The sequence below is a fragment of the Hyperoodon ampullatus genome (assembly GCF_949752795.1).
Source record: "Hyperoodon ampullatus genome assembly, chromosome: 18".
Taxonomy (NCBI): domain Eukaryota; kingdom Metazoa; phylum Chordata; class Mammalia; order Artiodactyla; family Ziphiidae; genus Hyperoodon; species Hyperoodon ampullatus.
In genome coordinates this window covers 53,673,732-53,699,123 of record NC_136931.1, presented here as the reverse complement: position 1 = coordinate 53,699,123, position 25,392 = coordinate 53,673,732, and the positions used below count along the sequence as shown (strand labels likewise).

The following is a 25,392-nucleotide window of genomic DNA, read 5'->3' as shown; positions in this document are numbered from 1 at the left end:
AGAGAGACCCCACCCCTCAGTTCTCTCTGGGCCCTATCCGAGACCCCCTTTTCCTTCCCGTCCCGCTCACATCCGCTCTCCAGGCTCTGTCAGCCCCCCAGAAGCAGCTCCCTCCCTCCTCCCCTCTCCGGGGTTCCCCCTCCCCCATCCCTCCGCCACCGCCCCCTCCCCCTCCCACATCCCCTTCCCTCCCCCTCCCTCTCCCCCGTCCCCCGCCCCCCCCACCATGAGGATGATGGCCGCCGGCGCGGTGCACGGCCTCTTCACGGCCTCCGCGGCCCCGCAGCCGCCGCCGCCCCCGCCGCCGCCGCCGCCGCAACCCCAGCCTCCCCAGCAGCCGTCGCCGCCGCCACAGCAGCCGCCGCCGCCGCCGCCGCAGCCGCCGCAGCAGCAGCAGCCGCCGCCCCAGGCCCCCCCCATGGAGCCCGAGGCCCCGGATTCCCGCAAAAGGCCCCTCGAAACGCCCCCCGAGGTGGTCTGCACCAAGCGCAGCAACACGGGAGGTGAGAAAGGGCTGCGGCTCCGGGTGGGGGAGCGGGCAGGGGGCCGCGCCTTTCTCCAGCCTCCTCCCCCCCAAATGGCAGGTGCAAGGGCTCTGGGGAGGGGAAGGGCGCCCCTCCCTAGACTGGGGAATGGAGAGGGGAGCTGGGGAGGGAACAGGACCCCTTCCCCCTCTCGCCGCGGCCCTGGGCTGGGAGCTTTGTCTGCGTTGAGAGGACTTGGGGGGGAGGGGGTGGTAAGTGTCCTTGGGGGCGCGCAAAGGATGGGGGGCGTGGGTGCCTCCGGGCGGGTGTCTCTGTGTCCTTGAGGGGTGTGTGATGTGACCCTTTCGGGGCAGGGGTGTTCCCGGGCTGGCGTGTCCTGGCGGGGGGAGGGGAAGGAACTGAGGAGGCCTGTGGGCCCGGAGCTTCCCAGCCTCCCTCCCTGGGGATGTCCTGAGCAAGGGTTGTCCCGGAGGGAGGCATGTGTGGGCCATGGGCGGGATTTTGCGTGGGGACAAGCTAGGTGGGTGTGTTGGGTGACATAGAGGAAAGGGTGGGTGTGTAAAGCTCAGTGAGAGAATGTGTGGCTGGGACAGGTGTGTGTGTGTGTTCGTGTGAGCCCTGTAAGGCCTGGATGTGTGACATTAAGGATCATGGATATGACAGGAAGGAGGGTGTGTGTGTGTGTGTGTGTGTGTGTGTGTGTAAGAGATGAGAGGGTGAGAGGGGCTGGGGTCCGTGTTTGAGACCCCCATAAGGGTATATGTGACAAGTGCGTGCATGTCACTCCAGAGGGGACTGTGGCAGAGTGTGACACATGAGTGAGAGGGTGTGTGTGACATGCAAGGAGGTGTGTGTGGGCTGCCGAATGGGCCGGCTCTGGGTGTGAGCCATGAGAGGCTGTGTGGATCAGAGGATGGCAGTTCAGTGTGTGTGACACAGGCGTGTCCTGGGTGGGGTGGGACCAGGAGAAGCTGGTGTGGGTATATGACAAAAAAAGAGTGTGGGCGTGACTCCAGAGAGGCTGTGGCTGGGTGTGACACACGGAGGTGTGCAACGGTGACATCAGAGGGGGTGTGTGCAACAAGGGAAGGTGGGTGTATGACAGGGGAGAGACTGGGGCTCTGTGGTGAAATTCACGAGGGTGTGTAACAAGGGAAGGGAAGGATGGGGGCCCATGTGACAGGGTGCAGGAACGTGTGCATGTGACACCCAAGGGATGGGAAAAGGGAAAGTGTGTGTGTGACACCCAAGTGTGTGTATATGTGTAACAAGGGGCTGTGTGTGAAATGGTTGGTGTGGGGATGATTCTGTGTGTGTGTGACAAGGGATTGTGTGTGTGTGTGTGTGTTTGTGTGATGGCTGCATGTTTGACAACACAGAAGGAGTGTGTGTGTAAGACAAGAGGGACCCTCACTGTGTGTGTGTGAAGAGGTATGTGTACCAGAGAATAAAAGCCAAGCTGGGAACTCTAGGTGTATGTCTACCCGTGAGGTAGGGTTTGTCAGGGGACTCAGAGCCCAGCCCATTAGCTCCCTGGAAGGAGGGAGACCCCAGAACAGACAAGCCCCTCCCAGCGGTCACCTTGGCCAAAATCTCTGCTTCCTCTGGCCTTTTCCTCCGGATGGGAAAGGGATGGCCTCGGGCATTGTGGTGGGTGGGGTGGGGACCTCCCACCTCCTCTCCTTGGATGAACAGGAGCCATCTCTTCCTCCCGTCCCAGCCCCCTGCCACCCCTGGCCAGGTGCAATAGGAAATGGGGAACCCCTGGCTGCCTGTGAGGGTGTCCAGCAGAAATTGGAGGAAAGGGAAGTTGGGGGAGGGGTGGGAGGGAGTTTCCTGTCCTTCTTCCTGCTCCCCCACCCCCAGCACACACATGAATGTGTCCCTGCCACATCCTTGCCTCCTTCCTGCCTCACTGCCATTCCCAGTCCTAGGAAGAGTTGGGTACCCAGGCGGTCCCTGAACCCAGCCTGGAGGTCCAGCCCCACCCCTGCTGGGGGGGAGGGGAGGAGGTCTCATCCTTCTCTTAAAGAGGCTGAGATGCTCAGAATCTGAGCACTCAGAGCAGAGCAGCACCACCTAACTGCGATGCTGCCAGGACAGTCAGGTCCAAGTGTTTAGCACCTATTACGAGTCAGGCTCTGAGATATGGGTTAATTTCCCAGTACAACCCTCGGGGGAGATGGTTTGAGCTGCTTTTTCAGATGAGGAAAACTGAGGCTTAGCGAAATGAAGCCACTAGCCCGAACTCACACAGCTCATAGTGGGGAAGCTGGGATCTCTCCAACCCTGGGCTGCCTGGCTCCAGAGCTCATGTGCTCAGCCACTGTGCATCCTGCCTCCTTCAGCTGTGGGGAAACTAGGGTGAGCCCTTAGGGACCCTCTCCTCCAGACTCTTCCCAGGGGAAACTGAGGCCCAGAGATGCGAAAGGACAGTCCTCCATTTGCAGAAACCCTCAGGGGCAGAGCTGGGCAACAGTCCAGGACTTTCATCTCAAAATTGACGGCTCCTTCCAATAATATTTTCATGTCTGTGGGACACTGGGTCAACCTCACGCCTTTTCTGAGCTTCAGCGTCGCCATCTGCCAAATGGGGAAATAACAATAGTTACAGATGATAGCAGCTACCAGTATTCTTGCTTACTGCCTTACATGCAATATTTCATTTAATTCTCCCAACATTCTATGATGTGATACTACTACTAATAAATAAATAATAATTATAAATTATAACAATGGCTGACAGTTATGGTGCCACAGTGCACCAAAAGTATTAGGGAAAACACTGGGCACGGACCAATCATTTAATAATCCTTACAATCTGATCATGTTACCCATCTTACAGGTGACACACTGAGGCACAGAGAGGTTAATTAACTTGCCCAAGGTCAGTCAGCTAATAAGAGGCAAAGCCAGGATTTGAACTCAGGAGGCTGGCTCCATTGGATGGGTAGACTCTATAGTGAACCCCATTTTCAGGCAAGCAAACCAAGGCTCAGAGGGGTAAGGGACTTCCTAGGGTATCACAGCAAGTCGTGCCAGCCTGGGCAGATTGAGCTCCTATCCACGGTGCCAGCCTAGGGGCTGATAGAGGAGATGGTGGCTGTTAAAACTGGCTTCTGGGCACTGTGACTGGCAGGCAGACACTGTTGGGAAGGAGACGACGCGCTAAGGACTGGAGGGCTTGAATGAAGAGGTTGGATAGAAACTCCAGTTGGGAACTCACTGGAGAAACAAATAATCCCAGTCTGGTGGCACGGTAACAGAGCATCTCCCTTGAGTACAGATGATAACTCTTTTTCTTTCTTTGGCCACGCCGTGTGGCTCGCGGGATCTTAGTTCCCTGACCAGTGAAAGTGCTCAGTCCTAACCACTGGACTGCCAGGGAATTCCTACAGATGATAACTCTTAAGGTGCTACTAGAATGGCCCCCATACTCCTGACTGTATTCCCACCTCTGTCAGCCCCGTATACACAGAAACAGCAACCCCCCCACCCCCCACACACACCTCACACCCCACATGTAGCTTACACCGGCCAGGCCTTGCTCCCAAGATGCTCGATCGTTAGCACAAAGTAGCACCAAGGTTAAGAGCCCTAGAATGAGAGCTTCCAGGGTTCATCTCATCACTGTCATGTGCTTGGTGTGGGGCCCTCGGGTGAGTTCTTGCACTGCTCTGAGTCTCAGTGTCCTCATCTGGAAAATGGGAACTGTAAGATGCACCTCTACCTCTCCAGGCTGTTGTGTGGGTTCAGTGAGATCGTATGTGAAGCACACGGCATCACGCCTGGCAGATAGTAAGCACTCAATAAACAATAGCTATTGTTATTACTATTATCATCATCATCATTAGTATTGCTACGGGAAATGTCACATTCCTGATTTACCATCCAGTGGTGATTCGCCCCAAGGAAATCATACCCCATCCACCTCTCTCTCTCACTTGGAAACAATGTCACAACTCAAAGGCAGTTGTATGACATTTCTTACATGGACAGGCAACACTGTCATTCACAGAAAGATGTCACCCAGCCAACATCCCATCCCTCCTCAGGGGTCCCACTCCCAACCACATCCCTGCCATCTTGTCTTCCGCCAGCGACATCCTCACGCACTCCCAACGACAATATCAACATCCCACCCCAGCCTCCTCAAACCTCCACAGGACACACCGATGCTTCCACCCCCGACCCCCAGACAAGAGCAGGAACCATGAGTACAACACCCCAACTTTGGTTCCCCCTGAAATACACTGTAACCAAAACAACACCTCTGCCGCATCCGATTCTGCCCCGTCTCCCAGATCCAAGCCACCTTTTGGTATAAAGTGCCACTCTTCCCATAGCACCCCAAATCTTCTGGGTAGGTTAACATTATTTGTGGAGGTAGGGGAATATTGGTTACTTTTTGGAAACCTTTATAAGCATTCCTGAGGAGGGTGGGCACAAAAGGGAAGGGGGGACCGGAGACTCTGACTAGAAAGTGGAAAGGCAGCTTGATCCCAAGGTGGAAATATTGAAATCTCAGCAGAGGGGAACCTGGAGCGCTGAAGTTGGCATCTTCATTTGCTGTCCTGTGTAGAGGGAGCTGCCTGGACCCCAAAGGAAAAGTGAAGGGGGGGGGGTGGAAAGTTCTGGCATCTAGATTTTGCTTTGGTAGAAGGAAGTACTTTTTCACAGGCAGAACCTTGGTTTTTCAAACGGGGTGGGATGTGTGAGGTCTGGGGACTCCGGGTTTAGCTGAGGTCACGTGTCTGCCCTTTGCTACAAGGCAGGCTGGCAGATAAAAGCCTGGCTTCTTCCTGGGGGAGGTGGGCTTCCCACGGTGGGAGATGCAAAAGATTCTGAAGAAGACCAGAGCAGACTGTGGGCTGCTATGGGGACTCCTGGGACTTAGAATCCTGAGCTTCTACAGGCGAGAGGAGGACCCTGGCCTCTGAGGAGGGGCCTCCAAACTTCCACTAGTCTGATACAAGGACTGCCAAGCGCCCACAAGGGGATTTAAGGGGGTCCACGGACAAACTTTTTTGGAGGATCATTTTTAGTTTATATCAGTGTGCTTTGGGAGGAAAAAAATATAACCAGCCCTTCAAACTCGGACTATTAGCAATGATTTTTTAAATGTCCTCTTTAAATAGATGCATTTACATTTTAAGAGGGAGTGGACTTAAAGGGCATGGACTGTCTGTCTTGTTCCCTGCTATGTCCCCAGGATCTAAAACAAGGCCTGGCATGTAGCAGATGCTCAGGAAGGATTGGTTGGAATGAGGGAGGGAAGAGGGAGAGAAGAAGCAAGGAAATAACAGTACAGAGGGATACAACAAGGGCCAAATTCAGGAAGAGAGTTACAGGGATTCTGGGAGGGTGAGTGGAAGCAGAGCCTTGTTTCTATCAGTGAGAAGACATTCCTCCTCCAAAAAGCAGGGAGAAGCCTGGGAAAAGATGATGAAGGAAGTGGGGTCTCCCCTCCTATTTCCTAACAAAAGCCCAAACCTTGGAGGCTCATTTCCCCATTTGCCAGTAAGTCTCTCTGACATAGAGCACTTACTGTGTACCAGACACTGTGATAAGAACTCTACCTGTGTTCATGAAATAGGTAATATTAATAACGATGATGATGATATCTGACATTTCTCAAGGGGTCTGTGTGCCTGAGACCCTCCTAAGTACTTTACAGTTTAGCATTTCATTAATGATAACTCCAGGAACTAGCGTTCTCCTGTCCCCATTTTACAGATGAGAAAACAGAGGCCCGGGCCTCCCTGGTGGCGCAGTGGTTGAGAGTCCGCCTGCTGATGCAGGGGATACGGGTTCGTGCCCCGGTCTGGGAGGATCCCATATGCCGCGGAGCGGCTGGGCCCGTGAGCCATGGCTGCTGAGCCTGCGCATCCGGAGCCTGTGCTCCGCAACGGGAGAGGCCACAACAGTGAGAGGCCCGCGTACCACAAAAAAAAAAAAAAAAAAAAAAAAAAAAAGAAAACAGAGGCCCAAAGAGGTGAGGAGACTCACCCAAGGCCACACAACCCATCAGCAACAAAAGTTGCACTCACTCTAGGGCTGTTTCTGCCATTTCATTTGGAGATTCTCAGACAAAACCTGAGGAAGTGTGAAGGAGGGGAGTGGGGGACATCCCCAGTTTTCTTCAGAGCAGACGATTACCTTCCATCTTCAGGAGGGAAGCTGGGGAAGTGGCTCTGGCTGGAGAAAAGATGGGGAATGAAATCAAAGAAGGAAAGAGGATGGAGTTCTAGTGAGAACACCTTCCCATCTTTCTGAGCCTTCCAAAGGTGGAGAACTGGCCCCCCATCTCTGTCAGGTTGAGGGGCAGGGCTGGCAAGGGGCCACCTCTGTGAGCCCAGGGAAGGAAGTAATTTGAGGGGGGAGGGTGTCAGGATGATTGATGGAAGGGCACCCTGGGGGGCTAATTACCTAATAGGCTTAGTGGTCTGATTAGGCAAGTTTAAGAGGATTGCCTTGGGCTAAAGGAAACTCCTTAATTCTGGACCCCTCCCCATGCCTGCAAAGCCACATCCCGCTCTCATACCTCCATCTTCACACATCAGGGAACCCAGAACTTTCAGTCTTAAGGGACCAGGTGGAGATGGGCATGACTCCCAGACCCCCAGTCCTGCCCCCACTTTTATTTTAAATTTTAAAATTTTTGGCTGCACGGTGCGGCATGCGGGATCTTAGTTCCCCCACCAGGGATCAAACCCGCGGCCCCTGCAGTGGAAGCACAGAATCTTAACCACTGGACCGCCAGGGAAGTCCCACCCTGCCCCCACTTTCAACAGAGCAGTTTCTCTTTTATCTGCTCTGAATGTTGGAGTTTCACGGGAGACATTGAAAATAGGTTTCCTTTGCTTAAAAGAAAAAGTTGAAAAACCAGTGGGGGATGATGGCCTAAGACCTTAAGCTTTGGAAGCAAAATGGCCTGGCTCGTCCCTTCCTTTTCCCAGTGTTTATTGTATGCCTACCAAGCGCTGGGCGCTGCATGAGTCCATGGACACAAGAGCGAGCTTCAGTGATGTGGCCCACACTGGATGACTGTGGTACATCGTTCCGAAGGCATGAGATAGAGGAATCCTTCCCCTCCTCAGGGTTCCAGTCCAAGAAGGGACATTTGAGGGGGGACCTGAAGGACAAGAGGAATTCACTGAGGGAGGGGAGTTCCAGGCAAAGAGAATGTGCAAAGGCCCTGAGGTGGGAGGGAGGAGGGAAGTTTGCGGAACAAAAAGGAAAATGTGTCTAGTGCATCTGGAGGAAGATGAGGGTGTGCAGCTGGAAATGTGGACGGGTCAAATCACAAAGTAACTTAGACTCAGAAGGTTCCCAAATGTCTACCCTGGGGGCAACAGTTTGGTTAGAAGGTGGGAAAGGTTAGGCACTTGCCTTGAGACTGCATTAACAAAGGGCTTTACACGTGACCAAGAAAACTAGTCCATAACAAAGAATGACCAAAGCCCCATAAAGGGTCCTAGGTGCCACTTCACCACCTCTAGGTCTTTGAGTCTGTCCTGGAGCACGTTGGTCTTTAGCCACCATCAGGGGAAAGTGTTAAGCATGGATGGGCGAAAAATGAATCAGAGTTGCATTTGAATCTCAACCCAGCGACTGTCTCGGTGCCCTTGGGCCGGTACCTTCACTGCTCTGTGCCGCTCTGTGCCTCAGTTTCTCCTTATGTAAAAATGGAGCTCATTCTACCCACCTCAGTGGGCGGTTGTGAGGAATGGATGAGATCAAGCTGGCAAAGCACTCAGCAGAGCACCGGCTCAGTAGTGAGTGTTAGAACCTCTCCGGAGTCCAGCCCTCCTCTCCCCTCCCCCTTCGCTGCTTCCCCCAGTCAGACCACCATCCCTTCCTGCCTGGACCATTGCAGTTGCCTCTTGCTCTTCCACCCATGCTTGTCACAGTCTGCTCACCTCATGAGCATCAGAGGGATCTTCTTAAAATCTAAGACAGATCACATCCCTCCTCTGCTCAGAGCCTTCCCGTAGCTCTCATCTCACTTGGAATAAAAACCACCTTGGTCCACAAGCCTGAACACTCCACCACTACCTCCAACCCTCTCAGCCCTCATTTCTTGTAACTCTCCTCCTCTCTCAGTCAGCCCCAGCAACACTGGCCACCTCTCTCTCACTCAAACAACGCAGGCATAACCCCATCCCAGGGCCTTTGCACTTGCTCTTCCTGCACATAGCCCCATAGTTCTGTTTCCTCCTCCACAGCCTGGAAACAGTGTATCATAATGTTTCAGAGCATGGACTCTGGAGCCAGGTGGGGTTCAGATCTCAGCCCTGCCACCTACTAGCTATGTGAACGGGAGCAATTTCTTCACCTTTGTTTACTTATCTGTAGAATGGGTTTTTTTTTAAAAGTACCTCCCTCATAGCATCAGGGTGAAAATGAAAAAAAAAAAACTCGTATTTGTAAATTATTTGGAACAGAGTCTAGCGCATATTGGGTGCTATAGAAATGTTTGATGAACAAAGAATGCCACATTCTTGGGGAAGGCTTTCCTGGCCATTGGATCTGACAATGCAGCACCTACACTCCCCTTCCTCTTTCCTGCCTCTTTTTGTTTTCTTAGTACTTACCACCATCCGACAACGTAAAACATACTGTCTGTCTCCCCCCTCTAAAAGAGTGTAGCTGTGTGAGCTCTTGGCTGAATCACCAAAACTCTTTTGGCCTTATTTGCCTTATTTGCGAAATCAGGGAGCTTTGTCTGTTTTCTTCATGGCTGTTTCACTAGAACGGTGCCAAGCACGTAGCAGGTGCTCAGGAATTATTTGTGGAATGAATGAATAAATGAGCGAATGAAGATCATGACGTGTTTTATTTTCCTACTGCTGTTCTCCTGGTCATGGCTTCTCTGTGTTACTGTGACCCCAGTGGTTTCCTAGCCCAGCCCATGCCAGTGCCTCCCTGGAGGTACTGTCCAAAGGTGAAGACCCTTCTCCCCTGACTCCCGCCCCCTCTGTGTGCCCCTGCAGAGGAAGGCGAATACTTCCTGAAGGTGCTGATCCCCAGCTACGCGGCGGGCTCCATCATTGGCAAGGGCGGGCAGACCATCGTGCAGCTGCAGAAGGAGACGGGAGCTACCATCAAGCTCTCCAAGTCCAAAGACTTCTATCCGGGTGAGCCCCAGCCCAGCCCTCTTCCTCCGGCCTCCCATCCCTCCCACCTGGGCCCTCTAGGAGGGGGAAGGGCTGCCCTAGGGGCAGTGAGAGTGGTAGGGGGCCTCCCCTCCCCCTAAGGGGACAGAGCTGCCCTCGGCCCCAGGGGCCAGGCCTGAGCAGATGGGGGTGGGGGCAGGGCAAGACAATGGGGCTGCTGCATATTCATGAGCTCATTTGCATGATGTGCTGGCAGATGTGCCCCTTCCCACACACCTGCCCCTTTGGGTCAGTTGGAGGAGCTGGGGGGGGCCGAGGAGGCAGGTGTTAGGGTGTCCCTCAGGGCTTGGGGGACCAGCCATGCATGTTACATAGACCCTCACTCTTTCCCTTTGGATTTCTCTGTCACCCCATCTTGCCCCAATATGAGTCGCACTGGTTTTCCATCTGTGTCATTCTTTATGTGTCTCTCATTCTGTTTCTGACTTTCCCGTCTCTTGTTCCCTTAGGCTCCATTCCCATCGGCTTCTCTCTGTCTCCTCCTGCTCTGCTTTCTGCTCTGTCTTTCTGGTTCCGTTTGGACATCCCCCATCTCTGTTCTCTTAGCCTCCCAGCCAGTCTGTGCTGTCTGTCTTGGCTTTTTCCTCTTCCTCCCCTCCTCTTCCCTTCCCTTTCTGTCTTCCCATCTCTCTCCCCATCTTTTCCTTTTCCCCCACTTCTCTTATTCTCACATTTTTCTCTGTCTTCCTCTCCCAACTCTGTTCAGTCACCCATTCAAGCAGTAGTTGGTAGCGCCCCTCAATGGGGTCATTCTTTGCCGGCGTTGCCCCTCATTTCTTTTTTTTTTTTTTTTTTTGCTGTACGCGGGCCTCTCACTGTTGTGGCCTCTCCCGTTGCGGAGCACAGGCTCCGAACGCGCAGGCTTAGCGGCCATGGCTCACGGGCCCAGCCGCTCCGCAGCATGTGGGATCTTCCCGGACCGGGGCACGAACCCGTGTCCCCTGCATCGGCAGGCGGACTCTCAACCACTGCGCCACCGTGGAAGCCCTGCCCCTCATTTCTTTCTGCCCCTGCTTACCCATCTCCCTTTATGTTTCTCTTTTTCTCCTAAATCTCAGCTCCCTCGTGGTTTTTTTCTTCCCCTCTCTCCAAAATCAGCCCCTTTTCTGCCTCTCCTCCAGCTCTATCTCCCTTCCTTCAATCATAAATTTTTCCAGGCCCCTCCACTCTCTGTATTCTCCCTCAATATCTCTCACCCCTTCATATATCCCTCCCAAGACCTGTGCCTGAGTTTTGACATCTAGGAATCCAGGGAAGGCCCCCTGAACTGCATCTCTGGTCCAGCACTGGCTCTAGTTCATCCTTAATCCCCTTGGATTTTTTAGGTCAAACACCAGAGCTGGAGCCGAGGGTCAGGACAAATTCATATTCTCTCTCTCTCTCTCTCTCTCTCTCCCTCCCTCCCTCTCTGTGTCTCTCTCTCTCTCTCTCTCTCTCTCCTCCCTCCACCCCCCTGCCTCCCATCTAACTAAGCAGCTTTGGCAAGAGGTTTAGAGAACAGTCCAGGGAACCTGGCACAACCCCCTTTTCTCTTCCTCCCTGGCCCAGTTTCCCCCTCACTCCCCTAGCCCACAAGATACGGATGAGACCTCTGCTTGGGACTTTCATCCAAGGACACTTGGTTCCTTGCCCCTGGATCACATTCTGTGACATAACACATGTCATTCCCTCTCAACTCAGTGACACATCCCACTGGCCAGGCAGCCTAGAACCCCAGAGGATGGGACAGTCATTGCCTCTCTTCTGGGCCAAGTTCAAACAAGCAACGTGAGCCAGCGTCTCTCCCCAGCCCCTGGATGTGCAGCCAGCCCCGCTCCCCACCCCCAAATTGGAACTTCCAGATCATACAGCATATACTGGCTCCTGGCTCAGAGATGCAGGACACAGCTCCCTACATCCTGGTCCTGTCCCTAGGACTTCCCAGGACCCACAGGAACATGAGAAATGGAGACGCTCCTGCTCAAGCATGGGTTCCTCTGCTCCTGGCTGATACCTTTCATTCATTCATTCAACATATATTCTCTGAGCATCTTCTCTATGCCAGCACCATACCGGACCGAGATGGGGACACAAGCAGTGGCTGAGACACCCCAGCCTAGCCCTCCCGGATCTCACATCCCAGTAGGGGAGATAAACCAAACACCATTGATGACCTAGAGTGGTCAGGGCTGGGACAGGGAAACCCAGAGGATGGAGGGAGCCCAGACAGGGCACCCGACCCAGCCTGAGGAGATCAGGAAGGGCTTCCTGGAGGAGGAGGCCAGAATAATAAGAGTGCGCTAGGTAAGGAGCAGTGAAGGGTGCTCCAGGGAGATGAAAGAGCATGTTCAAAGGCTGGGGGTGGGGGTTAGTTTGTTCAGTGTGGCTGGTGAAAGGACAGGTGAGAACTGATAATAGGGAAATTGAAAGGGTCCTCTGGGCCTAGTTGGTTCTGTCTCTCTCTGTCTCTCTCTCTGTCTCTCTCTCTCTCTCTCTCTCACACACACACACACACACACACACACACACGTGTCTACTCCATGAAACAAAAACCTACCTGGCCTTTACCCAAAGAGAGGGGTAGCACACACAAAGGGTGTCCCTTCCTTGATACAGAAACCCCAAGCCCCACATTCAATCCTTCCAGGTCATACATGGAGAAACTTAGACCCAGAGGAGGCAGGTACCTGCCGAAAGCCACACAGTCTTCTGTGTAGCTCACCAGACATTCTAGTGATTCTAAAACTCCTCCTGATTTTGAGGAGCTGCCTGAAGCCCTGGACCCTAGCCCCAGAAGAAAAACGGACACATACACATTTTAAATTTTTTTATTGATTTATAATATCTCTGCAGCCAAGTGCAAAATCTTAAGTGACTACTTAATAAATTGATACATATTCTTTTTTACCATCAAAAATACAAAAGCAGAATTGCAGTCATTGTATGCCTCTCCCCACCACACACACACACACACACACACACTCCACCCACCCCAAATTTAGCACAGGGTGGCTCAATGGTTAAAAGCCCAGACTCTGAAGCCAGACACCTGGGTTCAAAACCCTGATCTTTCACTACTGGCTGAGTGAACTTGGACAAATCCCAGACCTCTGTGCCTTAGTGTCCTTAGCAGTAAATCAAGAATAGTAATATTGCCTGCCTCATGTATTAAAGTGAACAAATACATATAAAGTGCTTAGAATGGTGCCTGGGGATTGGTGTTATGTAAGCACCAGCTGTTATTATTAGATATTCTTTCAGGGTTTAACTGAGTCCCCCAAAGCCCCTGTGGACCCTGGTTAAGAACTACAAGTCTGTGAGATCACAGACTCCCTGAGCTGGAAGGAAGCCTCCCAGAGATGGAGAGCTGGGCCACTTCAGTCAGGCTCTCCCTGGGGCCACCCCACCCCCTAGTTCCCACCCTGACCCACACCCTTTCCTATTTACACCCAGACGGAGGCAGCCTGCACGCTGACTCACGCTTGGCTCAGACCAAGCCATTGTTCTGGGGTGGAGGGGAGTAAGAGTGAGGAACAGCGGCCCAAAGGAGATGGGGGATGTCAACTACACCAGTGACCCAAGACAGTGACACTCAGACACATGGCGAGACTCGCTTGCCAGGCTGAGAGATGGCAAGCAAGGGGTCAGGGTGGTAACACTAGCGTGCCACCCTGGAATGCCCTCAGGACACCAGACACTCACCCCCAAGTGTCCCAGACACACAGGCACACGGAGCCTGGCACACACTCAGGACCTTTTACAGACCCAGGGAATTTACTGGTCCTGCAGAGAGAGTCCCACCTGGGAAGAGACACACACACACACCCTACACACCTAATATGTCCAAATCAGCCAGGCACTCACAGCTTCACCCCGGCCAGGCTTGGTGGGGTCTTCTTTGTCTGGCTGTAATTCAGACACTCAGACACACACACAAATACATCAGTCCTCCAAACAGTCTTACATACTGACCCCTGGGTCTGCCTGTTGGTCTCTTTCTCTTCCTCATGTTCACACACATCAGTCACAGAGTCTTGCCTGTTTCCTATACACGCACCCTTACACATATATGTGCATTCCACATACCACTCATCCAAGTAGTCTTTTGAACACCTAGGGGTGTCTGGATATCTCTTTCCCTTACACACACACACACACACACACACACACACACACAGAGTCATACAGTCTCCAAGTGCTATACATTGATCATACAGCCTCAATGCCACTTCCTGGGATTCTTTGTTTCTTACTCTCAAACCCTTGGGCACACCCAGCTCAGTCTCACAAATAGTGTACATAACCTTGAACATCACAGCGACACCCAAAGTCTTTCCCCCCACACAAAAGTACACACAAACGTCTTTACTGGAATCACTATGTCACACAGTCTGTTTGTATCTCTGTCTCTCCTGCTCTTTTACACACGCGCACACACACACACACACACACGTAAAGATAGCTGAGCCAGTCCTGCCCAAGTATACACATGCACACACACACCACTCACCCAAACAGCCTCACAGATGTACTCACACTGGTCAGTCAGTGTTACCCAGAGTCTCTCTCCCATACACATATATCCCAGCATCACCCAGAATTAGTGTCTCTTCTGCCGGCTGCCCACCCCCAATACACATAGTAAGGATGCCCAGGTCAGAACCACAGCCAATATCTGGAGAATCGCCAGCAGAGGCACCCACCTCACCCTGCTTTCTCCATCCCCCCGTCTCCACTCTTCCATGAGTTGCCTTTGCCCCACTCTGCTCTCCCCTCTCCACAGCCTTGCCCTCCCCCCACCCCTCAGCCCTCCATCTGGTGGGTCCAGGCAGGCACTCAGGCCTCTCTGCTGTCTCCCCCATCCCCCAGCCCTTCCCCATCCTCTCCAAAAGCCCAGAGGCCGTCGCTGCAGGCTTTCAGGGGTTGCCATGGCAACGGGGCCTCATCCCTAGTCCCCCTGGGGGTGGGCTGAGGACCCAGCCAGCCACACCGATAAGGGGGTTCCAGTTACTGTGGCAACCGTTGCAGGCCTGAGCTCTCCGCTTCGAGAAGGTGGGGAGGGGGGAGTGAGTGAATGGTTGCCAAAGCAACCGAGAGAGCCAGCAAGGACTGGGAAGAGGCAGCTGAGCCCCGTCTCCCTTGCCCAGGGCTGCTGTGGGCATAGCAAAGTACTTAAGCATCATTCTTGCATCCCCTGGGGTTGTTTTAAGGGAGGGAGAGGAAGTGCAGATAATAAAACAGGGATTCCACTCATTCTCCCAGCTACCCATCCTGGTCTGGGAGCCCATGCCAGCTTGCCCAGGCTTACCAAGTGACCTGGGGCCAGTGAGGTCTGCTCTCTGGACCTCAGTCTTCTCCTTCCATTAAATGGGGCCTGTCTCTCAGGAATGCTCCCCTTCCTGTCTGATGAGTGTGCCCTCTCTCTTCTTTGCTCGACAGGAACCACAGAGCGAGTATGCCTGGTACAGGGCACAGCAGAGGCCTTGAATGCTGTGCACAGCTTTATTGCCGAGAAGGTCCGAGAAATCCCACAAGCGATGACCAAGCCCGAGGTGGTCAATATCCTTCAACCCCAAACCACAATGAATCCTGACAGAGCCAAGCAGGTTAGCAGGGGCAGAGGCTGAGTCTCTGTAAAGCTGGTGGGGTTTGAGAGAAAACACTTCTTCCACGTCGCTGGATTGTGATGGGGGTTCAATGGGATAATGGCTATAAAACATTTACCAGTCAGATATGTGGTAGTGGTTAGTAGTATTGTTAGAGAATCAGCTTAAGGGCTCCAGACCTCTTAGAGTGATTTGATTCAGAAAGAGAGTGAAGGTCTGGGAGAACCTGACCCAGACCCCCTTAGTTATTCCTCCTTCCTAGGATTCTCCACATCCTCTTCTCTCTTCCACATCTTCCCATTGTCTCTCAAAACCACCTGCTTCCCACTTCCTGTTCTCACCGGAAGTAACCTCAGTGACACCCCCATCCACAGGCAGAAAATTTTAGAAACAGCCTCCGGTACTCCCTCTCTCCATTAATTACTGAATAGGAGTAGCCACCATTTTGGAGAAAAGGTGTTTCATTGGGCGGGGGCAGGTCCCTCTCCTACACAGCCCTCTCAAGGAGGGATGGAAGGAGGAGGGCAGAGCCTCTCTGTTGCCTCAGTTACCGGGAAGCCATGGTGTCGGGGAGTGGCAAGGGCCTGACCGATCGCTTCCTGGGCCTCTCCCGTTGCCAAGACCACCATGCACACTGGGCAGGTGGGCTTGCTGCAAAGCCCCTGGCAGCACGGTCCTGACTGCATAGAGGGCCAAGGAGGAAGAGAGCACGGGATTGGCTGCAGTAAACTCCCCATTTTCTCTCCCCTTCTCCGCTCCTGTATACACGTGCACACGATGCACAGGGGCGAGATGATCCGGGCAGGCGGACAGGCCACTTGTGAGGGTTCCTTAACGTCTGCCTAAAAGCAAAGACAAGAGAGAGGGCCTCGGTAAAAGGAAGCTGGAATTCCCGGGAATTCTTTTTTGCCCTGAGGTGGGGGAGACCACGGGTCTGGGTTTCTCTGAGCTCGTGGGGAAACAGTGGGCAGAAAGCTCTGGAAGAATGCTTCGGAGCGGAGCGTTCCCCCCAAAGACTGCGGGCTTGGGGCTTGGCGCGCGGCTGCTGTCCTTGGTGCTGAAGCATCTCTGCTCCTCGCGCCCTGCCAGGCCTCTCCCAAACCCCTTTCCACCAGCAGGCCACAGCTTACCCGCAGTTTGCAGGGAGGCGAGGATGTTGCCTCTTCCCTCCGCCTTGGTCGTGGCCACTAGGGGCTCAGGGTTCATCAAGAGTTCGTACATGTTGCAGGGAAAACGGGGTCAGCACCATCTGTGCCTGAGCCTCCCTCTCCACCACCTAAGCCACAGGAACTCTGAAATAGCGGAGTCGAAAGGTTACAGAACCAGGACTTTTTCCTCTGCCTTATTACTCCGGGGCTCCAAAGAATGAGAGAGATAATGGCTGAAGGCTCAGGCTCTGGAATCAGTTGTTGAGTTGAATTTTCCTCTGATACTTCTTACCTGTGTGACCTTGAGCAGGTGACTTGATTTCTCCATGTAAAATGAGATTTATTATGGTACCTACTTAAGGGTAGTGGCTAGTGTTCAGTAACATTTGAAGAGCACTTATCATGTACGCCTAATGCATAGAAAGTTCTCAAAAAATGTTCGCCGTTGTCGTTATTATGGGATTTTTGAGTCAGGAGGCAGGTCTATTCCCTTTCTGCCTTGGACTTGCTGTGTTGCTCTGAGTCTTTTTCCCTTCTGCATGCCTCAGTTTCCCTTTCTTTACAGTGGGGAAGCTGGGCCAAACCAGGGATTATAAATTGAAATGCCTCCAGGATTCAGAAAAGGAACATAAAGGATTGAGGATTGTGGACTCAACATAGAGATATCATGCCATCCCTAAAGGGGGCAGCTGCTATTCAGCTTCACTTGTTTCTCGCCATTTGGGAATGGGGACAGAGTATTACATCTTCCCCATTTTTCCAGAGAAGTCAAAAAATATTTTAGGGGCTTCCCTGGTGGCGCAGCGGTTGAGAGTCCGCCTGCCGATGCAGGGGACACGGGTTCGTGCCCCGATCCGGGAAGATCCCACATGCCACGGAGCAGCTAGGCCCGTGAGCCATGGCCGCTGAGCCTGCGCGTCCGGAGCCTGTGCTCCGCAACGGGAGAGGCCACAGCAGTGAGAGGCCCGCGTACAGCAAAAAAAAGAAAAAAAAAATTTAAATCAACTGATTTTTCAAGGTTGGCTCAGTTTTTAAAACACTGTGTGGCTGTGGGCTGGCTATGGGCTGAGCATCACCTGTTTGCCACCTCTGGGCTAGATCGGTGATTCTCAGCCCTGGCTGGTATCTGAGTCATCTGGGTAGCTTAAAACACAGATTCCTGAGTCGTGGCCTGGAGCCACTGAATCAGAGTTTCTGGGGAGAAGGCGTGGGGATCTGAATATGGACTCTGGCCTGGGATCAGATCCTGGCTCTACTGGTCACTATCTGTGTGACCTTAGGCAAGTTACTTAACCTCTCTGTGCCTCCGTTTTCCAATCTATAAAGAGTGATAATAAGAGTACCTACCTTGTAGGGTTGTTGCTAAAATTAAGTTAGTTACTATATGAAAGTATTTTAAAAAGTGCCTGGCACATGGTAAGCACTGTTAGTGGCTGCTGCTGTTATTGTTGTTGTTATTATTATTATTTTTTAATCTCCAGACTTGTAAATCTCTGAGGCAGATGGTCTCTGAGGTCTTTCTGGCTTTAAGACACCTACAATTTTATGGCTCTGTGACTCCAAGATTCTAGACATGTATTATTCTAACAGTCTACTGTTCTAACATCCAAGATTCTATAGAACTGCGTGTGCAGATCTAAGATGCTGTGGTCTTGCAATCTGGGCCTGTCATGAAGGCAGCTACTGTTTTCTGAGGGCTTCCCATGTGCCAGGCACTAAGGGAACATTTTAGTCATTGAATATTCTCAATAATTGTATAGAGTAGCTGTGGTAATGTCAATGTCAGAGATGAGGAAACGGAAGCACAGAGAGGTGAAGGCATTTGCTTTCACCATTTCTTGGCGAACACAGTTCCTTGGATGAAAAGACTGCATCCTTCCCCCATTGCTCTGAAATGCTGTATCACATACTAAATACCTCTTTACCCTTAGGCCTGGTTTTGTACATTTTTCTGTTCTATCCCCTTGACTTGTCAGACTTCTTTTTTTCCAATGATTTCTTTAAAATAACAGCTGTATTGAGATATAATTCACATACTGTAAAGTTCACCATTTTAAAGTGTGTAATTCAGTGGTTTCAGTATATTCACAGAGTTGTGCGTTGATCACCACTATGTAATTCTAAAACATTTTCACCAGCCCCAAAAAAGCCCCATAGCCATTAACGGTCATTTTCCATTCCCCCAGTGCCTCTGCCCCGGCCCCTTTCCACCATTAATCTACTTTTAGTGTCTATGGATTTCCCTATTCTGAATAGTTTATATAGATTGAATGATATTTCTGTGGCATTTTGAGTCTGGCTTCTTTCCCTTAGCCTAATGTCTTCAAGATTCATCCATACTGGGAATTCCCTGGCAGTCCAATGGTTAGGACTCCACGCTTTCACTGCTGAGGGCATGGGCTCAGTCCCTGGTCAGGGAACTAAGATCCCCACAAGCCGAGTGATGTGGCGAAAAAAAAATTTTTTTAAAAGATTCATCCATACTGTAGCATATAACAAAACTTCATTCCTTTTTATGGCCAAATAATATTTCACTGTATGGATATACCACATTTTGTCTATTCATCAATTGATAGAAATTTGGGGTGTTTCTACCTTTTAGCTATTATGAATAATGCTGCTAATGAACATATGTGTGGATGTATGTTTTCAGTTCTCTTGGGTATATACCTAGGGTGGAATTTGTAGGTCATATGATAAATCTACGTTTAACTTTTTGAAGAACTGCCAGACTGTTTTCCAAAGTGGCTGTACCACCGATGTGGGATTTAAATCCAGGTCCGCCCATGGGGATAACAATGACAACAACCATTTCATGTGTACCTACTATGGGCACATATTAATTGCCTGTTCTCATGGCATCCAATGCTTGGCACATAGTAGGTGCTCAGCAAATGTTGCTTGTTTGAACGAATGGGTGATGACATGCCCATGGGGACCAAGCAGAAACATGACTGAGGGGAGGTAGTCTGGTGTAACCTGGCAGAGGTAGGCAATATGTGTCATCTGGAGGGCAGCCATACTCAGTTCTGGCTAATTGTGGCCATGCTTGAATTTCAAGCTCATCATTTCATGCATGATCTCTGTTAGACCTCACAGTAATCCTATGGAAGAGGTATGAATATCCCCATTTTATGGAAGAGAAAACTGAGTTTCCAAAAGATTAGGTCCCTTGCCCAGAATCAGTGGTGGAGCCAGGATCTGAACCTGAGCAGGTGCCTCCAGAGTCCAGGGCAGCTTTTCAGGGATTTGTGTGCAACGGACTGCAAACTGGTGGTCTGGCTGCTACACAGTGGTTCTTAGACGTTTTGAAGTGGTTACCAACATTTAAAAACTAGGACGCTTCACATTTTACAGGTCAGAATTGCCAGTTAATCTGTAAAACTCATATCAGGCTGAATTTGAATATCACACACGCACAGAGACCACCACCACCACCAGGTGAGATGCACCTGGCTGCCTACACCCAGTCCCATTCCTGCTTGGTCCTTTGGGCATCTCATCATCCATTCTTTCATCCATCCATTCTTTCACCCACTCTTGGCTGAGTATGTGCCAGGCATTCCTCTAGGCACTGAGAACCCAGCAGTAAACAATATAGACACAAATCTCTACCCTTGTGGATCTTAAATTCTTCCCTGGAGAATCAGAAAATAAGTAAATAAATAAAATGTATAGGATGTCAGAGAGTGAAAAGTATTATGAAGAAAAGACAGAGAAAAAGGAAGTATTGGGGCCTTTTTTTCTCTTAACTTTTCATTTGGAAAATGTTTAAAGAACGTTACAATCAACTCCCTATACACTGCACTTAGATTCACCAATTGTTAACACATATTTTATCTCTACACACACACACACACACACACACACGTTGGTTTTTTGTTTGTTTTTTTGTTGATCTATTTGAAAATAAGTTGTAGATCTCATGACTCTTCACCTCTAAATACTTCAGTGTATGTCTCCCAAGAACAAGGACAGTCTCCTATGTTTTTTTTGTGTGTGTGTGCAGTACGCGGGCCTCTCACTGTTGTGGCCTCTCCCGTTGCGGAGCACAGGCTCCGGACGCGCAGGCTCAGAGGCCATGGCTCACGGGCCCAGCCGCTCCGTGGCATGTGGGATCTTCCCGGACCGGGGCACGAACCCATGACCCCTGCATCGGCAGGCGGACCCTCAACTACTGCGCCACCAGGGAAGCCCTCCTATGTTTTTATATTACTATTATCACACTTATAAAAGTTAACACTGAATTCATATTATTTAATAAAAAGTCCATATTCAGATTACCCCCAAATATCTTTTATATCTATAAAGTATTTTTATTAAAGATTCAGTCAATGTTCATGCGTTGCATTTGGTTGTTACACCCCCTTAATCTCTTTTAATCTAGCATAGTCTAGGATATATTTTTGAAGGTAGAGCCAACAGAATTACTGATTGGATGCTGAGTGTAAAGGAAAGAGAGGACTTCTAAGGGTTGGGACTGGGTAGTGGAAGGGTGCATTTCCATGTGCTGAAATGAGGAACACCATGGCAGAAACACATGTGAGGAGGAAGATGAGGAGTTCCGTTTTGGATTTTAAGTTTGAGGCGTCCACTCAACATCATACTAGAGATGTGAGGTTAGCAGTTAGGAGTCTGGAGGTATCCATGCTGGAGATGCAAAATAAACACAGACAAGCTTTGATAATCAGGTGGTCAGGGAAGGCCTTTCTGGGGAGGTGCATTTGTGCAATGAATGAAGAGAGGGGCGAGCCGTCTTTTCTGGGGAAAAGCATTCCAGGTGAGGGAACAGAAGGTGCAAAGTCCCTGAGTCTGGGCAGAGCTTGGCAAGTTGGAGGAACAGCAGGGAGTCTGGTGTGTGTGCAGTGGAGTCAGCAAGGAGGAGGGAAGAGTGAAGTCAGAGAGATCAACAGGGAACAGAGCATGTCAGAGCAGTGCTTCTCAGCCCTGTTTGCCTGTTTGAAGGGAACCAATGTCCCCTTTCTCCTACAAATATTTTCCTGTGCCCACTTTACTCTCTGAAATTATATACATAATATATCTATTTGTATAAATAAAAAACATATCTGGGGCTTCCCTGGTGGCACAGTAGTTAAGAATCCGCCTGCCAATGCAGGGGACACGGGTTCGAGCCCTGGTCCAGGAAGATCCCACATGCCGCGGAGCAACTAAGCCCGTGTGCCACAACTACTGAGCCTACGCTCTAGAGCTCGTGAGCCACAACTACTGAAGCCCACGTGCCAAAACTACTGAAGCCCATGCGCCTAGAGCCTGTGCTCCACAAGAGAAGCCACCGCAATGAGAAGCCCGCGCATCGCAAGGAAGAGTAGAGAAAGCTCGCGCGCAGCAACGAAGACCCAACGCAGCCAAAAATAAATAAATTAATTAATTAATTAATTAATTAATTAATTTTAAAAATGTACATCTATAAGATTTTTTAAATTTTATTGATTTATTTTTGGCTGCGTTGGGTCTTCGTTGCTGCATGGGCTTTCTCTAGTTGCGGCGAGCAGGGGCTTCTCATTGGGGAGCACGGGCTCTAGGTGCATGGGCTTCAGTAGTTGTGGCACACGGGCTCAGTAGTTGTGGCTCGCGGGCTCTAGAGCTCAGGCTCAGTAGTTGTGGCGCACGGGCTTAGTTGCTCTGTGGCATGTGGCATCGTCCCAGACCAGGGCTCGAACCTGTTGTCCCCTGCATTGGCAGGCGGATTCTTAACCACTGCACCACCAGGGAAGCCCTATAAGATTTTTAACAATTTTATTGAGATATAATTCACATAAATACATTTGACCCATTTAAAGTGTGCAGTTCCACAGCTTTATTATATTCAGAGTCCGGCATCCCTCACCACAATCAATTTTAGAACATTTCATTTCCTCAAAAGGAAACCTTGATCCCCTTAGCTATCACCCCTCAATCCTCCCAGCTCTCCCCACCCCAGCCCCTAAGCCACCACTAATCTACTTTGTCTCTATAGATTTGCCTATTCTGAACATTCATATAAATGGAATTATACAATATGTGGTCTGTTGTGCCTTACTTCGTTCACGCAGCATAATATTTTCTAGGCTCATCCACGTTGCAGCATGCATCAATCCTTCATTTCATTTAAATTGATTGCCAAATAATATTCCATTGTACGGATGTACATTTTCTGTATCCCATAAGACTTTCAAATAAAGGAGAGATGAAAGGAAGGTTATTTGTTACAAAATAAGGTGAATTTTAATATGTAAATACTCAGCCAGGGCCACAGTAGAATAAATAATGAAATAGTCAGCTGCTCACACCTAACGTGGCCTGAGTGAGACAGTGTAGTATTGGAGACTTAAATGATACAGGCGTTACTACTGATGTCATGGTTTTCTTTTTTTTAATTGAAGTGTAGTTGATTTACAGTGTTGTGTTAATTTCTGCTGTACAGCAAAGTGATTCAGTTATACATATATATACATTCCCTTTTATATTCTTTTCCATTATGGTTTATGACAGGATATTGAATATAGTTCCCTGTGCTATACAGTAGGACCTTTCTGTTTATCCATTCTATATATAATAGCTTGCATGATGTCATGGTTTTCTAAAATGATGAACGACTCTTGGTAAAATTCAAAACAAAATAAAGTACAATCTTCCCTTGATTTACCAGTAGTTACATCCCTGGAAATTTCAGTAGATCTTAAAACCGTGCAAACGAAAAAAATACTTGGTACTTACATGTATCATGGGGCTCAGTTCTGGCTGCGAGATTTATAAACAGACTTCTCACCAACATGAATGTCCAGGGGGACATTCAAAAGTCGTACAGGACCTGGGACTGTTCTTCATTGTGAGGAACTGACTCACATTACGGGTGCAAACATCCCTGCCCCTGCCCACTGAATGCCCGCATCTGTCCCCAGTTATTGCAGACAACCAAAACCACTCCCACAATTTTCCTAACACCCCCAGGGTCTGGCTTGGGGGTGGATAGGAGAGGCAGAGATGAAAGCTTCAGAGGGTAGAATCCACAGGTCTGAGGGGACGCGAGAAGGATTGAGAAGGAGGAATTTGTGTGTAAAAATGCTCTTGGAGATGTGAAAGGAGACATTTGGTTTTGAAATATCCCCACTGGACTCAGGATTGATACGGGGGCTTCCCTGGTGGCGCAGTGGTTAAGAATCCGCCTGCCAATGCAGGGGACATGGGTTCGAGCCCTGGTCCGGGAAGATCCCACATGCCACGGAACAGCTAAGCCCGTGCACCACAACTACTGAGCCTGCGCTCTACAGTCTGCATGCCACAACTACTGCGCCCACGTGCCACAACTACTGAAGCCTGCGCACCTAGAGCCCGTGCTCCGCAACAAGAGAAGTCATGGCAATGAGAAGCCCACGCACCACAACGAAGAGTAGCCCCCGCTCGCCACAACTAAAAGAAAGCCCGCGCACAGCGATGAGGACCCAAAGCAGCCAAAAATAAAAAAAAAAAAAAATTTATTAAAAAATGATCCAATTTGTAGCTGCAAAGGATGGGCTGCTCTACAACTGAGAAGGGGGACCCTCATATGTAAGTGACCAATTTTCTCCATCTTCTCTGATGTAAGCTTTTTAATCATCATTTTGCAGATAAGACAACTATATTAGATTGCTAGAGCTGTCATAACAAAGTACCACGAACTGGGTGGCTTAAACAGCAGAAACTCATTTTCTCACAATTCTGGAGGCTAGAAATCTGAACTCAAGGCATCGGCAGTGCTGGTTTCTTCTGAGGCCTCTGTCCTTGGCTTGTACATAGCCATTGTCTCTCTGTCTTTTTTTTTGCGAGGCGGGGGGCCCGTGCCGCACAGCTTGCGAGATCTCAGTTCCCTGACCAGCGATTGAACCTGGGCCACGGCAGTGAAAGCCTGGAATCCTAACCACTAGGCCACCAGGGAGCTCCCCCTCTCTGTCTTCACATGTGTGTGTCTGTGTCCTAATCTCCTCTTCTTATAAGGACACCAACCATATTGGATTAGGGTCCACCCTAATGACCTCACTTAACCTTAAATGCCTCTTTAAAGACCCTATCTCCATATACAATCATATTCTGAGGTATTAGGGGTTATGACTTCAACATGTGAATTGGGGTGGGAGGGGACAGCAATTCAGCTCATAACAATGAAGAGCTTAAGCGAGGCGACCACGTCATAGGGTGGAAAGCACAATGGAGCAGGAATCCACGAGGCCCGATTTCAGTTCCTTCGCTGTCTGGGTGACCTTGGGGCAAGTCCCTTCACCTCTTAGGCCTCAAGTGGCTCATCTGCAAAGCGAGACTAATGATGCCTTTTCTGGGGCTGGGAGTCGGAGTACTTAATGATATAGAAGGACATGGGCACCAGTGCAAGATTGGAGAGGGGTCCTGGAGGGTTCCCACTGGGTTAGTCATTCAGCTTCTAGGTGCCGGATGGAAGGGAGGTCCCAGGGGTCCCAGGAACAGGGTGGCTGAGAGGCTACTAAGGAGAGATGGAGTACTAGCTCCTTTTTTTTTACCAATGAATATGGAACTATTTCAATATTTCTAACCAGTAGAATCATACTGGTGCATATCAAGGGGGCGTGCGCAGGGGTGGGAAATGACTTGAGATGGCCAGTCTTAGGCTAATGTTGCCCTTCAGTGTCCGATTACCCCCCCTAAAGACCCTCCCTCTGGCTCCCCACGCAGGCCAAGCTGATCGTCCCCAACAGCACGGCGGGCCTCATCATCGGCAAGGGGGGCGCAACAGTGAAAGCTGTGATGGAACAGTCGGGTGCTTGGGTGCAGCTGTCCCAGAAGCCGGAGGGCATCAACCTGCAGGAGCGCGTGGTGACGGTCAGCGGCGAACCGGAGCAGGTGCACAAGGCCGTGAGCGCCATCGTGCAGAAGGTACAGGAAGATCCCCAGAGCAGCAGCTGCCTGAATATCAGCTACGCCAACGTGGCTGGCCCCGTGGCCAACTCCAACCCCACCGGCTCGCCATACGCCAGCCCCGCTGATG

The 25,392-nt window shown here is 50.6% G+C and overlaps 1 protein-coding gene across 1 annotated transcript in view; it reads left to right on the top strand.

Annotated features, from left to right (window-relative positions):
• Positions 1-226: 226 nt before the first annotated feature.
• Positions 227-25,392, top strand: part of NOVA2 (NOVA alternative splicing regulator 2) — a gene marked incomplete at both ends in the record, with an annotated part of 77,032 nt that continues 51,866 nt past the window's right edge. Inside the window, 4 exons of the mRNA XM_079724115.1 lie at positions 227-503; positions 9,482-9,625; positions 15,083-15,249; positions 25,080-25,391. Coding sequence (XP_079580241.1) covers positions 227-503; positions 9,482-9,625; positions 15,083-15,249; positions 25,080-25,391 — 900 coding nt within the window. The remainder of the gene's footprint in view (positions 504-9,481; positions 9,626-15,082; positions 15,250-25,079; position 25,392) is intronic.